The following is a 16,513-nucleotide window of genomic DNA, read 5'->3' as shown; positions in this document are numbered from 1 at the left end:
TAATGCCTGCTCACGGAGAAATTATGCCCCACTGAGTTCGATATGGTTTAAAAGTTTTATATTGCAAGATGGAAAAGGAACTACTCTTCTCCCCCCTGCGCCCCCCCCCGCAACGAAGACTTCTAAGAAATACCGGCTAACGGCTTACATTCCCACTGATTCTCATCGCCATTTATTGCAAATCGTTTCTGGGGAACGAAACTATAAACTGCAGATGTTCCCGTATAAGCCGCATATACATCCGGATCATGGAAGAAGTCGTGTTCAAAGGAACGACACATGACCCCTCCCAAATGAGTTTAAAGAACTCCAGCTTTTCTAATTGCGTTTCGGAAGCTGGGCTCCGTCTCCTTTTTGACCCGATAGGCGCCCCATCCGCCGCTAGTTTTATTGGTCGGAAGAGCGTCAGCTGATCGTCTCCCACAATTTTCAATATGGCGGCGTCGACATAGCCTGTGCTGAGAAGCGTGGAAGTCGGTGCTGGTTGGTTGTGCTGCTTCTGGGAAGGAAATATTCTGGGTTGGAGGATGAGTTAAAGAGGTTGGTGATTGTTAGACTGGAGCAAGCTTCAGATTCTATTATGGAACATGTTTTGTTTCCTTCCGCCTGGAGTGTGAATAAAGCATTTACTTTCCTATTCTCCACAATCTATGCTCTTCGTGATATGCTGGCTTGGCTTTGTTTCCGATTCCTTAGACTAGGAGGAGGATTGTGGGAAAGCTGGATCTGAAGTCTTGTGTATTTTCTTTCCTTTTCCTGGTGGTGCTGCAAGCTTCCCAGTTCTGATCAGACGCAGAAACCTACAGCCAGCATTGCGGAGTAAGAGCATAATTATGGTGGTGTGCAAACAGCAGCCAATCGAGAATTCTCAGTTAAGTGTCAAATATTAGAGTTATATAGTTTTGAGAAAATATGATCAAGACCCACTACTTTAATGCTTACCTTCTTTGTGTTAAAGCCCAGCAAATTTCCTATAGTTTGCATAAAGTGTTTCCTGAAGGTGGTTATTTAATGAATAACTTGAATAGCTAGCCTGCCTAACTCAGTTGCCCCTCCTGCATGTTGGAAGATACGTTTGGCATCTCATCCATTTCTTCTCATTTGAATGGTGAGCTGGTGGGCCTCCCAGTAGTCCTGCACAAGTAAGATCTGCTGCATTGCCAGGTACCCATTGCCCTTAGGCAGCCGAGACAGGACTGTGAGCCAGCACTGCTCTAGAAGCCATAGAATTAGCCTTATACCAGCAGTACATCACAGCATTTTAACTTAGGTGCATAGGAAGCTGCCTTATATTGAGTCAGAGCCTTAGTTCATCTAGTACATAGTTGTCTATACTAACTGGCAGTGGCTCTCCAGGATTTCAGGCAGGGTCCTCTCCCAGCAGGACCTGGAGATGCTGGGGATTGAATTTGGGACCTTTTGTATGCAAAACATATGCTTTACCACTGAGCTATGGCTGTCCACTTGCAGATTAGAGTATAAGAGGAAGAAGGAGAAGCCAAGCTTGGGAAGCAGTTTGCATGCTTTTTCCTGCTACCTCTGCATGTCTTGTTTCCCCCTGCCAGCTGGATTGCCAGTGTAACTAGCTGGCTGGCTCAGAGAATTCACCAGGAGAGCATGGGGGCAGGTGGAGGTCAAATGGAGAGACCCATCCGTCCTTCACCAGCCCACTCACCTGCATGGAATTCTCTGCATAGACCTCCTAAGTGTCTGTTGTTATCAGGTAAGTTGTTAAATTCAAGGCTGATTTTTAAAATCTGATATTTCTTTATCTTTTTTTTAAAAAAATTAAGGACCTCTTGCTCTTAAAGGCAGGTGAGGGCTTTCCTTCCTTTTTAACTAATCACCGCTTGCTACCCATATCTTTGGAAGCGGGCAGCTATCATAACGTATGTAAGCTGTCACTCATATACAGAACAGCAGTGCTGATGATTGGAAAATTATGCAATTGAAATAGCTTTTCTTACTTTCAGAAAATACTCAGGAAGAAGCCTGTACTAATGAAAAGCAAGTGTCTCCTGTGGATTTGGACTCTGGGAGGCACCTTACCTCCTTACAGAAGGGCAGGAACTCTACAGCTTCAAAAGACCTGGAATATTTCACCTTTAATTGCTCTTAAAGTCAGAAATATTTTTGTGAAAGCCATGGATGGTGATCAGGTGCAATGTATGGAAACAGCTGACTCGAATCTGGAGCAAAATGTGGCTCAGTCCCCTATCGTGAGCACTACTGGTGGCAGTGAGGCAGTAAAGAATGGAGGAACCCTGGTCACTGAAGGGAAGGGGAAAATATTTTTTCCAAGTGCCAATGAAGTGTTCTACAACCCTGTTCAGGAGTTTAACAGAGACCTTACGTAAGTAGACATGTGGGGAGAGATTGCTTTCCATTTAACTTTGCAAATGATGGGACTGTTGGAATCTGCTCTTGCCTTTTGGAAGAGGCTGCCCCTTTGATTTTGCGAGAATGAGAAGGGGCCTGCAACCACTGGCCGAATTAAACTTAGTTTTTGAGTGTAATGAACAAGAGAGGAACTGTGACATTCTCATGGTCAGTGTTTTTCTTCTAGGAAAAAAATGCTGGTACTGTGTACCCTTGAGTACCCCCAGAAAAAAGCTCTACTTACAGTTGTGACCCCACTTCATTTTTATTTTTTTTACTAACTCACTGAGGACTGCCCAATCCACCTCCTCAGGTTATTCCTATGGTGAAGGTGGGTTCAGTAGACCTTCATTGTGGAGTGGGGAGGTAGGGAAGCATTTGGTTTCCAAAGATGGGTACCTGATTCAGCTACAAGGTCTGCTTTTGCAGAAAGACTTTTCTCTCTCTTCTCTTCCAGCATACTGCCCCAGGGGCCCCTATTCTGCTCTGGAGGGTTGGGGGGAACCCCCAGAAAAGACCTAGGGGGCACATGGGGAGGGAAGAGAGGGGTAAAAAGTCTCATTGGGCAAGTAGAACTCACTTAGCACTACATTGAATTCACCCCTGCATGTGCTTGGTGCTAAACTCTCCCTCTTCCATTGGGATCTCTTCAGTGGTGCAAGGATATGTACTTTTGCCACCAAAAGGAACCCTATTCTCCAGAAGCTGCAAGGAACCCTGGGGGCAAAGGATCCTGAAGAGGCCTGCTTTTGTGTCCTGGGTGCTCCTCTCTTTGCTAGAAGGATCTTTGTGTGTGTGTGAGGATCAAACTTGAAGGCCATGTGCTAGAGGACGTGCATCCTAGTTTTTACCGACTTCAAGACCCTTTTGGTAATGAAGTCAAGTTAATTCCCCTTTCTTGGCAAGAGGGTTGATGAAAAGAAGGGCCAGTCCTTTGACAGAGAAGGGGTAGCCCTGTTTTGCTGCCAAAAAGATTTCTGTCAAGTGGCTGATAGTTTCAGGAATCTGGTAGTTGAGAGGATTTTTTTTAGTAATAATAGTGATGATGCTTGTGTTCAGTGAGCCTTAAAAGCTGATTTATATAACATATTTTCTATGGGATTTGTCTACTGATACTGTAATATAGCTTTCAGTTACAAATAACTACCCACTAGTTTAGGCTGAAAAATCTGGAGGGGAAGGCTGTGTTCGCTCATTTAGTGAGTATGGTTTGAAGTGGAATGGCTTCTTGCAGGGGTGGGGGACCTGTAGCTTTCCAGCTTTCTGAATTGCAGCCCCCATCATTCTGGATGGGTGGCGTCATCCATGTCGGCTGGGGCTGATGTGCTCTGGAAAACGAGTGGTTCTGAAGACACACAGAGCCTTTAGTTTTGAAGGGGGTTTTCACAATCAAGTGGTATATAAATTTTATGAAATTTTTTTTCTAGTATATCTAGCTACAGAATGACAAAAATCACACCTCTGACACCTCTCTCCCCTCCCACATATAGGTGTGCAGTCCTTACGGAATTTGTACGGCTGCAGCTTTCATCAAAAGGGATTTCAAGTGAGTAGTAATGTTTTCCTCTATTCCAGACAAGGCCCAGAGGGGGAAACCACTGATGTGTAAGAGGCATGCATAATTGTCTTTTTAGGAATGTTGATTTACCTTTCTCTCTCCTTGTTGTTTGTCCTGTAGTCTGGACATTGGGGTAATTAGCTCTGTTCATTGGAGGCAGTTTTTCTCTCTCTTCAAAATGAAATGTTTGACTAGGGCACTTCCCCATTCTTTCTCCTGACTGTGACGTAAACAGGAGCAGAAGAGGTATTGAAGAGGTGCTCTGATCTCCCCTGCCCTTGGCTTTCTGCCAGGCACCCAAGGCACTTTACATTTTAAAATATTAAAACAAATAAATGTTACAAAATGTAAAGTTGGCCAGGGGAGAGAGAGGGGAGAACAGTTTGGCTGGAGCAGACCCTGATATTGACTTTGCCTGCTGTTTCCACTCTCTTCTTCCTTCTCCAGTTCTATGTTGTTCCTCTTGCTGTGAGCAGCTGTCCTTTAAGCACCTGTTTAGGCAGGCTTGCATACTGTCAGCGGCTCTGTTGTGAACTAGCCATGCCCCATTTTGAAGCCTTGGGGATTGTTCCTAGAACTATAGAATGTAGATCTGGTTAACGCATCACTCTTTAGCCAAGACCCCACTCTGTACTGCAATGAGCAGCTGTGGTCTTCTTGCACAAAATGTGCTAAGAATATCTATGCAAGGTAAATAGAAGATAGAACGCTAGCTTGATTGGTACATTGTAGATCTCTTAGCACCCTGCTAACCTTTCTCTAGCTTCTGGGAAATGGCTGCTTAGCTTCCTGGAAAATATATGCAATCTCTTTGTCCATGCTGTTCAGCATAATGTTGAATGCCATATTACAGTTGTATGAAATGATTTCAGGATTGCGAATCTATGTAAGGAGAATGGCAGGCCCAGACTTCATGTCACTCTGTGTTATTTCCATCTGTTCCAGTTGCAGTCCCTGGAGAGGAGAATGTCTCAAAAGTGATTGTGGATCTCTCGAAGGGGGAAAAAGATGATGACCTGGAGCAGACACCTGGTGGTGATGACCAGCAAGATAATGAGGAGAATGAAGCTGTGAAAGTGGGAGAAGTATGCCAGGTGCTGTGTCCTCGTGTGTATGTACACTTTGGGGGTTTGAGGGTCTTGTGATGGCACCTTATTTTATTGTAGTGCTGAATGTATTAATCCCTTGTTCATCCTTGACCCTCCTTTCTTTTGTTTTGTCAAAATATATTTATTTTTGTACTAGTTTTATTGTGCTTAGTTATATTTTATCTATTTGATTTGTGTCCTGCCTTTCCTTCAAGGCTATACAAGTTTCTCCTTTTATTCTCACAACAATCCTCTGAGGTAGATTAGGCTGGAAGATAGAGACTGGATTAAGGTCACCCAGCAAGATTCATGGCCGAGTGGGGGGGGGGGGGGTTGAACTTGGGTCCTACCAGTTTGAATCCGACATGGTAACTGCTACACTATGCTAGCTGTGTTACAGTTTTGACTGCAAGGTCTCTGTTTGGTGCAGAGGCCTGGCTTACAAGTGGTCACCAAATGCTCCACTAAATACTAACCACCTTGCATTATTCCCTCCCCAAACCCCAACATTGAGTCTGTGTTTTAGCACACATTCTCAAGAAATCCAAGATCTGGGGAACAGCTGGAGATTTTGATACACGTTGAAGCATTCACAAGGCTGATCCAGTCTTTCAAGATCTGCTGCAAAAGTCAATTTGTGTCTACTTCACCATGTGCATTGGTCACAAGATGATAAGGCATAGGAGGAAAATTTTGTTCTACATCTCCATCAGTTGTGGCAAGGGGATACCATTTGAAGTCAGCTGTTATGTTCATTTTTAGCAAGGCATCTGTGGAGCTCAGTTGCTTTGGGGCCTCCCACCACCTCTCTTTTCTAGATCTTTCTTCCTCTCTCTCTGCAGGAGGGAGTGCGAGTGCTGGAGGCCTTGGCTGCTTCTGGATTACGCTCCATCCGGTTTGCAAAGGAGGTTCCTGGCCTTCAGAGAGTGGTGGCGAATGACTTATCTGCCACGGCTGTTGAGCTAATAACCAAAAACATCCAGCTCAATGATGTCGGACACCTGGTGACTCCAAGCTTGTCAGATGCCCGGTGAGTAAAGGTTTTCCATTTAGAACAGAGATAAGAAACCCATGACACCCTGATTGTGGTTGGACTCCAGCTCCTATCAGCCTCAGCCAGCATGGCCAATGGTTGGGGATCATGGGCGTTGTAATCCAGCAGCATCTGGGTGGCCACAGATTCCCCACCCCTGATTCAGGGCCTGGGAGCTAGACTCCTGCTCCTTTTTCCATAGTAAGAACTGGGCCACTGTTGTCTTTTTGTTTCTTTTTGTGTGTGGAGTGTGGTGCTTCTAAACAGGTCTTTCTCCCACACTCACAGGATGCTGATGTACCAGAGCAAGGCAGACAGAGACCTCTTTGATGTCATTGATCTGGACCCGTATGGCAGCCCTTCGATGTTTCTGGATGCTGCGGTTCAGAGCGTGAGTGACGGAGGTGAGCTGATAACTTCTTTCAGCTCCAATTTTGTGAGGGATGGTAAAAATCAGGTTGTTGGGACCACTCTTCTTCTGCAGTGGTTTTTGGTTTAGGAGACACCAACCTTTTTTGCCTACTTAGCTTTTCTGTCAGTCCTTTATAAACAGTTATTTTTTTTGGGGGGGGGTGTTCAAAACAAAATCTGGGTATAAATGTAAAATGCGGACCATAACCTCACGTTGACTCATGACGGAAAAGCTAGGACTTTGTCAGAGACATGCTTTTATCATATTATATGGCAGTCTAGCTATTCAAGTTCCTAAAGCTCTCTGAGGATTGGAAGACTCCTGTAAAAGTGAAATTGTTCCTGCTGTGCAAGCTACAGAACTCTTTCTGTATTCCTTCCCTGCCTCATTGAGACAGGAGAGTGTTGTTGTTCCCTATGCACAGATAGAAACTGAAGCCAGCATATGTAATGGTTTGGATATGGGCTTTGTGGCAGAGCAGCAGTCCAAACTGAGGTCATGGCACCATACACTTTGACTCTACAGTTGTTGTTTGATGCCTTTTTAGGTGTGTTTTTTTTGGGAAAGATTGTGTTGTATCTCCTGACCCTTCCCTTCCCTTTGGGGACACTGTTGCAGGCCTGCTGTGTGTCACATGCACCGACATGGCTGTAATGGCTGGGAACTCCGGGGAGACCTGCTACAGCAAATATGGGTCCATGTCTATCAAGGGCAAGTTCTGCCATGAGATGGTGAGTGGAGTGAGCTGCCAGGAACCCCAGACTACAAGCCCATGTCCCATCGCTATATCTGTCCAGCCTTTGGCCCGCCTATTGCCTTCCTCAAGAGGAAATGAATGCTTTCAAGTTGGCGGTTCTGCAAGGTCAAGTGGTATCTACCGGCAGTGCCATTCAGGCATCCACAACTACTGCAGTTCCACTCCCTCTTTCTCCCAGCTTGGCTGCCTGCTGCTGTGCTGGAGGACACACTCCCAAGGCCAACCTCAAGAAACAGAGTGACTCTTACATTCTTATGGGGCTGACACATTAAGAGTTGAAGTTCCCATGTATCACAGTAATGTTAACTGTCCAAAATCAAAACGTAACAATGGCTCTCACTGTAGTTTCCTCCTACCTTCCTTCAGGCCCTGCGGATTATCCTGCACAGCATTGATCTGCGGGCCAACTGCTACCAGCGCTACATTGTCCCACTCCTGTCGGTCAGTGCGGATTTCTACATTCGTGTTTTCGTCCGGGTCTTTACTGGGCAAGCCAAGGTTAAAGCGTCTGCCAGGTGAGCCACCCCCAAACTTGAGTTTCAGTCCTTGGGTAGTGCCCCATTTGTGCTTACAACCGTTTTAGTGGCATCCAGTGTGGTGTAGTGGTTAAGAGCGGTGGACTCGTAATCTGGTGAACTGGGTTCGCTTTCCCGCTCCTCCACACGCAGCTGCTGGGTGACCTTTAGCTAGTCACACTTCTCTGAAGTCTCTCAGCCTCACTCACTTCACAGAGTGTTTGTTGTGGGGGAGGAAGGGAAAGGAGAAGGTTAGCCGCTTTGAGACTCCTTAAGAGGGAGTGAAAGGTGGGATATCAAGTCCAAACTCCAACTCCTCCTCCTCCTCCTCCTCCTTCATCTTCTTCTTCTTCATGTGATCACTGATATGCAGGTCCTTTGGGACACAGAAGAAGGCAGAATGTGGGGCAGGGCAAAGCGTGTGGGGACTGTGAGTGGCACCACTGTGCAAAATGGTCACCGTGTGTGTGTGTGTGTGTGTGTGTGTGTGTGTGTGTGTGGCTGTCCATAGTGCTCCCAGTTAGCTGAGGTAACAGGGAGCTTATCCACTTCCACTGTAACCAGTACTTATTGAGGCCCATCCCTGGGCTTTTCTTTCCCTGCCTCTTATTTATAGCCAAGCCTGCTACATGTTAATAATTCTCTTTCTTTTGGCAGCAAACAGGCCTTTGTCTATAACTGTGTGGGCTGTGGCTCCTTTCATATGCAGAGACTTGGCAAAGTGGCTCACAATGGAAACAAGTAAGAGAGCTGGGGAGATGTTTTTTTACAGAACAATCAAACAGCATTTCCCCTTTTCCTTCTACCTAAGTCAGTCAGGTGGGCAGATTCCAGGAACACTTGCGCTGCCAGATGTTCCTGTGTTGACCAGGGTGGGGAACTCATTTCCCGGGTGGCTCTCTTAATGAGGCATCCTCTTTCGGTGGGAGTTAATTGCGACATTTCCTTTATTCTCAGCTTTTGGCCTCAAATTTTAAAAACCAAAGTTTTGTGTGCAGTCATACACAATAGGTTTGTGGGAGTCAGAAGCAGGGGGACATATTGTTTCTGTGAGGAGAGAAGGGTGTGCTCAGGCACACGTTTCTATTAGAGTGGAAATCATGCTAGCTCATTTTTGGATGCTTCCTATCGGTGTAATACAACTATTGGCAAACGGATCTTGGGGAAGTGAAGATCAATGTTTGAACCCCTCTGTGCCTGCCTCTTCTGCCTGATGCCAGAGATAATGGACACACTTCTGAGTTACCAATCAAAGGAGGCATACTGACAGTCTGTCTGATGGATGCTTAAATGATATTTGTTCCCTGTATCAGGAAGTCTTTAATGTTTTATTATGTTTTAATATGTGCTGGAAGCTGCCCAGAATAGCTGGGGAATCCCAGCAAGATGGGTGGGGTATAAATAAAATATTAATAAAGAGAGAGAGAGAGACTTGGTCACCTAACAAGCAGTAGTTAATAAAAAATAACAAAGGAACAGGGAAAGAAAAAGTATCAGCCCCTTCTACCCCAATGAGGCTCTTAAATACTGCTTTTGCTCTCTCTGACCAAACAACAGCGTCAACTACAAGGCTGCCTGTGGGCCTCCTGTGGGACCATCCTGTGAGTATTGTCAGCAGCGCCACCAGGTGAGCCCAGCTGATCTCTACACTTCATAATATGCCCCTGGCCAGAAGAGCTCAAATTAACCCTTGCTTCTCTCCTCCTCCTCCCACAGCTGGGTGGCCCTCTGTGGGCAGAGCCCCTGCACAATGCGGATTTTGTCCAGCGAGTCCTGTCAGCAGTTGGGAGCAACCCAGCACGCTTCCGAACAAGCCAGCGGATTCAGGGCATCCTGAGCATGGTGATGGAGGTGAGGAAGACTATGCAGAAGATGAAGGCGATTGCCATACCGCCTTTAGACCACCCCCATGAGCTGCAGCTTTTTGCCAAGGTGCAACAAAGGATGTTGCGTAGTGGACCACTGAGTTGTGCAAACTCTCAGTGTGAATGAACAAATGAATACAGTATTGTGTGGCAATTGGTTTGATATAGAAATTCAAAGGGAAGGGTATGTTTTGTGCTCGGCACCCTTTTCATATAGGGCAGTAGTTTTCAAACTTTGTTCCAGGGCACCTTGGACCCTTGGAAGCCCATCTAGTGAGAATATTAGCAGTGGTAGACTGAAAAAAAAAAAGAGATAAGAAGGGAGGGACGCCAAAAGGGAAAGGGAAAACAATGGTAGATAAGCAAAAACTTGTATACCGTAGTTGGTCTTCTTCTGCAATCCACAGCCACAATGGAATACCAGTGTCTGGCAATGTTCTGGCAAATGCTCTCACCTTGTGTTTAGCAAGGGGAGTCCCTGCAAAAAAGTTTGCTCTAGAGCAGGGGTGGGGAACCTGTGGTCCTCTGAATGTTGTTGGAAAGGCCAACTCCCATTGCGTCTCATAGTAGCTGGAGCAGCAGCACCCAGAGGGCTGCAGGTTCTGCACCTCTGCCATAGAGCAGGCCTCTGTTCTCACAACCTGCAGATGAATCGCCGTGGAAAGGAATCTCTGCAGGGAGAAGAATCACCCAGTGTACTCTGGTCTATTGACAATCTAGAAATGGGGTGGAGAAATAAACAAAGATTAAAATGCCACCACTGCAAGATCTTTGTTTGAAATACTCTATATAAGATAAACTGGTGCTGTCGTCTTCATGGCAACAGTAGGGCAAACACCCGGTTTTAACTAGTATTGTTTTCTCTCTGTGTGATAGGAGCTCAGTGATGTCCCTCTCTACTACACCCTTGACCATCTCAGCAAAACCGTCCGTTGCAGCAGCCCTTCCCTGCTACAGTTCAGGTAAGATTGGGGTTTGTGCTGCAAGAACCTATCCTAAAGTGGGGGAAAGCAAACAAAGAGCGGTTGTAGTTTGTGTGGGTTGGAGTGGGCAGGGGCTCATTTAGTTGGTGGCAGAGTCAGGCTCTGAAAGCCTTTATAGAGCTACACTGGAGCATTGTGCCTTCCTTTGTTTTCTGACTTCCCTACTCAGCAATCTTGTCTGGCTTAGGCCTTAAGGGTCCTGCCGTGGGACTCTTGTGTTTTCTAGTAGCAGGGGTTGCTGATCCGTGGCCTTCAAGGTGTTGCTGGACTGCAGCTCCCGCCACCCTTGCCTATGGACCAGAGTTACTGGGGCTGATGGGCATTAGAGTCTGGAAAAAAATTGGAGAGCCGCAGGGTCCTCCCTCCTGTCCTATAGATGACTTTGTGACTCTCTGGGTCTCTAGTTCAGACCTGAGTAGGCCGGTTGTGTTGTGCTAGGTTGCTGCTGGAACTTTGCTGTTATGCAGGAAGCCACAGGTCCTGTTGCCCAGAGTGACAGGCTGTCGAAAAGTCCGTCCCCCCTTTTCTTTTTATAATAAATTTTATTCAATTTTAAACACCTAAGCACATTAACTTAAAATACAATATATATTTCTCTTAAAAAAATAAACAAGGTGACTTCCCATCCTTACCTCTGTGGTGTGTTTATTCCTACCCATATTCTGCTGCATTATGTGTTAAACTATATCTAATTCATATTTACTCTATTACAATTTTTGTCATTTTCCACCCACTGCTCCTAATTCAAATCCTGCCTGCAGTTTCATTTGGCTATAGTTCTTTTTCAGATATTCCAAAAAGGATTTCCATTCTTCAGTAAAAAGCTCATCACTTTGGTCTCTCACTCTTGCTGTCAGTTTTGACAATTCTGCACAGTCCATTAGTTTTGCAATCCATTCTTCTTTGGTTGGGACTTTTTCTTCCTTCCAGTTCTGCACACATAGGATTCTCGCAGCTGTTGTTCCATACATAGTTTAATAATATTCTTTGGGACATTTGTCCCCCATATCCCTAGAAAAAAAGCCTCTTTTTGGGGGGAATTACCAATTTTAACGTCATCTTCATTTCATTATATATCATTTCCTACAATCCCTTAGTTTTTTTCACATGTCTGCCACATATGAAAACTTTCCCTTTTCTAAGCACGATGGATTGCTCATGCTATAGGTTTTCTGGATCCAAGACAATGTTGCTTCTAGGCTGGGGTCTGGCAGTTTGAGGGTGGTCATCTTCAAATTGTTGCATTGTTTGGAAAGAATGACACTTCACAGAGTAGCTGGGACGAACAAGTTGACAGACTACAGTGCTCCGACATCAACAAGCAACAAATGTTTAGGGGTGTGCAATGAGATGGTCTGAATCTGACCAAAATTGGAATCCCGTGTTCTAATAATGAGGTAACAAGTGATGTTGGCTATAGTTTGAAATACAGAATTGACTCAAACAGTGAGAAACCCTCCACTGTTTCTACCAAAGTTCTTACCCGTCGGAAATTAGGGATTTCTGTGCAAATCTTCCCTGGATTTCCTTTCCAGGTCAGCTCTCCTCCATGCTGGTTACCGGGTGTCACTGTCCCATGCCTGCAAAAACGCCATCAAGACAGATGCGCCACCATCTGTGCTCTGGGACATCATGCGCTGCTGGGTGAGCAAAGTCTTAACCTCTGCATAAAGGAGCTTTTCTTTCTGATCTTTTACTGTAGGCACCTCCAGAACAGCTATTTGTTCCCCTTTCTCAGGCTCCAGCCTGTGGCACTATTGTTTTTTGTCTGCAATGATGGGGCATGCTCCTGCCACCTTGCACCACTGTTTCTGCATGTATACTTCGCTCTTTGGGTCTGGTTTGATAAAGAGCAATTAAAACACAGTCCTAAGGTGTTTGTAAAGGACAGATTCCTAGACATCCTTCACCTGAAGTTTGTTTCATTTGCTTTCCCCTTTTCACCTCTTGAGATTAAACCCACTTCTTGTTCTATTCCCCCTGCCTATCTCCCAACTTTAGGAGAAACTCAATCCTGTGAAAAGAGAGCGCCTTTCTGAGAGCAGCCCAGCTGCCCACATCCTTTCTGTAGAACCCAAGTAGGTATTGGGGGTGTACTGCAAGACTGGGTGTTGGATGGGCAAATATGGACCTTAGGCCAAGAAAGAAATGGCTCATTGGCAGGAAACTTTGGAACTCAGGAGGGCATATATCTGTAGGCTGTTGTTGTGGTGCAGGGGTGGGAGGGACAGACAGCTGTGGGCTAAGATAGCAAAATAAGCTCTAGGGGTGTGTGTGTGTGTGTTCAAATGCTCAAGAGTTTTTGATCTAGAATTTGTCCTATTCTGACCAAGAGAAGGTAGTGATCCCACTTTGTGAAAGGGGTTTGGTTCCAGGTAGGAACTGTCCTTCCCGCCCCGACCTGGCCACAGTGATCCATGCGATGGTCACCTCCAGGCTTGACTACTGTAATTCGCTGCCCTTGAAGCTGTCCCAGAAATTCCAGCGGCTGCAGAATGCTGCGGCGAGGCTCCTCATGGGGTCTCTGCCATGGGAGCATATTCACCCAGTGCTTTTCCAGCTGCACTGGCTCCTGGTGGAGTACAGGGTCAGATTTAAGGTGCTGGTTTTAAAGCCCTTCACGGCCTAGGACCCTCGTACCTACGGGACCGCCTCTCCCAGTATGCCCCACGGAGGACCTTAAGGTCCATAAATAGCAACACCCTAGAGGTCCCGGGTCCTAAGGAAGTTAGATTAGCCTCAACCAGAGCCAGGGCTTTTTCAAGACTGGCTCCGGCCTGGTGGAACACTCTGTCTCATGAGACCAGGGCCCTGCAGGATCTGATTTCTTTCTGCAGGTCCTGTAAGGCAGAGTTGTTCTGCCTGGCCTTTGGCTTGGAGTCAATTTGATTCCCTCCCCCTCTTTTTCCCCCTCCTGTGATGAGGCTGCATTTTAATGTTTTAATGTTGTATTTTAATCTTGGTTTTTAAGTTGTATTCATTCAACTTGTTTTTATTATTGGTTGTTAGCCGCCCTGAGCCCAGCCTTGGCTGGGGAGGGCGGGGTATAAATAAATTTTTTTATTATTATTATTATTCCTTGCTGACACTCTTAAACTCCACAGGCTGCAGGCATCCTTCACTGTCCGGGCAGATGCTAATCCTAGCTCACGAAAGCAAGGCCTCAAACGGTTCCAGCTAAATCCAGAGCCTTTTTGGGGCCCAAAAGCAAGAGCCAAAGCTGGGTAAGATTTAACAGGGAACCTGGGTGTACTGGGAGCAAGCTAGGATACAGTTTATGTAACCTGGGGTACAGGATGTAAAGGTCCTGGGGTGGGGGTGGGGCATTAGAACAAAGACAGGCCAGAACTCATTCCTGTTGGTTAAAAATGGTACCAGAATGCATTACTTTTAAGGATGTCATGGAAAAGCTGACAAGGAGAACTCTGGCACTGGTATCTTCTGGTATCGCCTTTCCCCATTCCCCTGTCCCCCCCCCCCACTTCCTGAGAAGTAGAGGAAGATGTATCTACCTCATTTGGGTTACTCCTTCTGGTCTTTGGCCCAGGTTTCTGCCCTGACTCTCCTGGCTAGGGCAGTGGCGACATGGACACTGAAGCAAAAGCATCAGCCTCCTTGGCTCTGTTCTGACACATCTGCTGGGGGCAGGGGTGGGATCTCTTCCTCCTTGCAGGAAAAGAGAAAGCTACACCAGAACAAGAGGAAAGAATGTGGAGAACAGAGTGATGGGGCCCACCTGAAGAACTTTCCCTGCAAACGGTTTCGGCAAGTGAGTAGTCACAGCTACTTTGCTGTTTGCTTAGAACTGAGATGTTGGGTTGGTGTGTAAAAGAAACTGGGTAGCCTTTTGGGGGAATCTGAGTGTTAATGACAGCAGGGAATAGCTGTGCTTAAAAGTGCAGGGGAGAAGGGACATGGTTTTCTACTCTCTGCCCTGTTCCATCTCTCTTTTGCTTTTTTACTGTCTAAGCACATGGCCTGTGCAGCTAAAGTTTTTTAAGCTGCACTCGTGGCAAATGGAGGAAATGGTACCTGTGTAACTGATTTTTATCTCATAGCACAATAGAATTGGGAGTGGGAAAGGGTTAAGCACACCCCTCTTCTCTGGGTTCTGGTTTTATTCCACTGGAGCTGCACGTGGTTTGCCTCTCTGCCATGTGGCAGGTAGTTTTGTATGAGCTCTCTTATCAGCTGCCATTATTACTTGTAGCTGCTGGCAACCAGAGGTCATTATGCACAACCTGTATCGATTGGTCTCATTTAGGGGAGTCAGTAATCATTTTAAGCCCAGCTACAATTGCCCTGTCCCTAAACTCCATTCTTTGCTTGGTATGAGGATGTCCAATGAAAAGCAGAATTTTTTTTGAAAAAAAGATACCGTTTTTTACCAGGCTTACATAACTTGTGACCACCAACCCACGCACAGCTTACCTGGTGCTTCACAGCTGCTCTGTTTTTACAGACATAGGCAGGCAGCAAAACCAGGAGGTTCCTTAAACCTGGTTACCCTATTTGGCTGGCTGGGTCACTAGTTGTATGTAAATGTTTGTTTTAATTTTACCCGTAACATTTAAAACTGTTGCAGATGGCAAGTGGGCTGTTTAGAGGAACCTTGAAAATTCGGTATGCTTCGCTTTTATACAGAACAGAATGGTGAAGGCAACTAGAGGTGTAGCAATGGGTTCAGTTCCCAAATCAGCTACAGCCTCCTTAGGCCAAGCAGCCAATTTCTCTTTTGCCTAAGGTAGGGGCCAGCAAACTTTTTCAGGAGGGGGCTGGTCCACTGTCCCTCAGACCTTGTGGGGGGCCGGATAATATTTTGGAGGGGGGGGGAAAGAACAAATTCCTAGGCCCCACAAACAACCCAGAGGTGCATTTTAAATAAAAGCACACATTCTACTCATGCAAAAACATACTGATTCCATGCAAGGGCTTGAATGGTTTAGTGATGTTGGGTGTTGCTTTTCCCTTACAGGGCAACTGTTCACTGGGGGACAAGTGCTGCTACTCCCATGAGACAGAAGGAAAGACGGCAGAAAACAACCCAGCACCATCTTGATGAGAAACAGTCCTTGGTATCTGCTCCCTTTTGTTTTATATATTTGTGCTAAATGGAGAGCCTTTATTTTCAAATGGCTGTCCATTTATGATGTGCCTGCCATTAAACAATGGTGTTAGCTTTTGATGGTTCTTGGTTTGCTAGATGTTTTCTACCTAGTCATGTTCAAACTGCTCTCTAGTAGATCAGCTGCCTGCCTCGTGAGCCTACTGAACTGTCAGGTTTGTCAAGTACTGGTGGTGGTGGTGGTGGTGGTGGTGGTGGTGGTGGTGGTGGGGAGAGATGACCCTATTACATCCCCAAAATGGTATTTTAAGATCATCCTCATGCACTGCTTCACTGTTGATGTTTTTCCATTCTAAATAGTGGAAGGTCAAGTCTGAGAATCTAGTGAATAGACAGTAACAGTACAGTCATACCTCGGGATGAATACGCTTCAGGTTGAGCGTTTTTGGGTTGTGCTCCGCAGCGACCTGGAAGTAATGAAGCGTGTTACTTCTGGGTTTCGCCGCATGCGCAGAAGCTAAAAAAATGACGTCACATGCATGCGCGGAAGCAGTGAAACGCGACCCGTGCATGCGCAGTCACGTGTTACATTCGCTTCAGGATGCGAACGGGGCTCTGGAACGGATCCCGTTTGCATCCAGAGGTACCACTGTATTAGGAAACCCTGTTGCTTCCTCACAGTTACACTGTTTAGCACCACAGGCTCCAGCCCAATGGCATGTGGAATAATGAGTCAGGGTAAAGCCAAATCCTTTGCATGCTGCAACAATTCCTGGCTCTGCCAGACAGGGCTGGGAAAGACCTCTCTGTCTGAAGCCCTAGAAAGATGGTATGTTAAAAGAAACAAAACTGCCTGTT

The 16,513-nt window shown here is 46.1% G+C and overlaps 1 protein-coding gene across 5 annotated transcripts; it reads left to right on the top strand.

Moving 5' to 3' along the window:
- Positions 1-388: 388 nt before the first annotated feature.
- Positions 389-15,773, top strand: TRMT1 (tRNA methyltransferase 1). Of its 5 annotated transcripts, none has more exons than XM_081846202.1 (18): positions 409-540; positions 773-819; positions 1,974-2,353; positions 3,870-3,925; positions 4,883-5,031; positions 5,868-6,055; positions 6,347-6,462; positions 7,089-7,201; positions 7,594-7,742; positions 8,400-8,483; positions 9,300-9,369; positions 9,459-9,593; positions 10,484-10,569; positions 12,126-12,234; positions 12,592-12,668; positions 13,695-13,814; positions 14,239-14,359; positions 15,566-15,773. In XM_081846202.1, exons 3-18 carry the CDS (start codon positions 2,001-2,003, stop codon positions 15,647-15,649), a joined length of 2,010 nt encoding a protein of 669 aa, XP_081702328.1. In that variant the 5' UTR covers positions 409-540; positions 773-819; positions 1,974-2,000; the 3' UTR covers positions 15,650-15,773. The 5 variants fall into 5 exon arrangements, with proteins under 5 accessions (XP_081702325.1, XP_081702328.1, XP_081702326.1 ...); XM_081846200.1 differs by having other exon boundaries at positions 773-871; XM_081846201.1 differs by having other exon boundaries at positions 418-540; positions 697-871.
- Positions 15,774-16,513: the final 740 nt, after the last annotated feature.

Source organism: Podarcis erhardii (assembly GCF_964252035.2).
Source record: "Podarcis erhardii genome assembly, chromosome: 2".
Classification (NCBI taxonomy): domain Eukaryota; kingdom Metazoa; phylum Chordata; class Lepidosauria; order Squamata; family Lacertidae; genus Podarcis; species Podarcis erhardii.
Note: the sequence above shows the minus strand (reverse complement) of the source record. Positions and strands in the feature narration are given on the sequence as shown.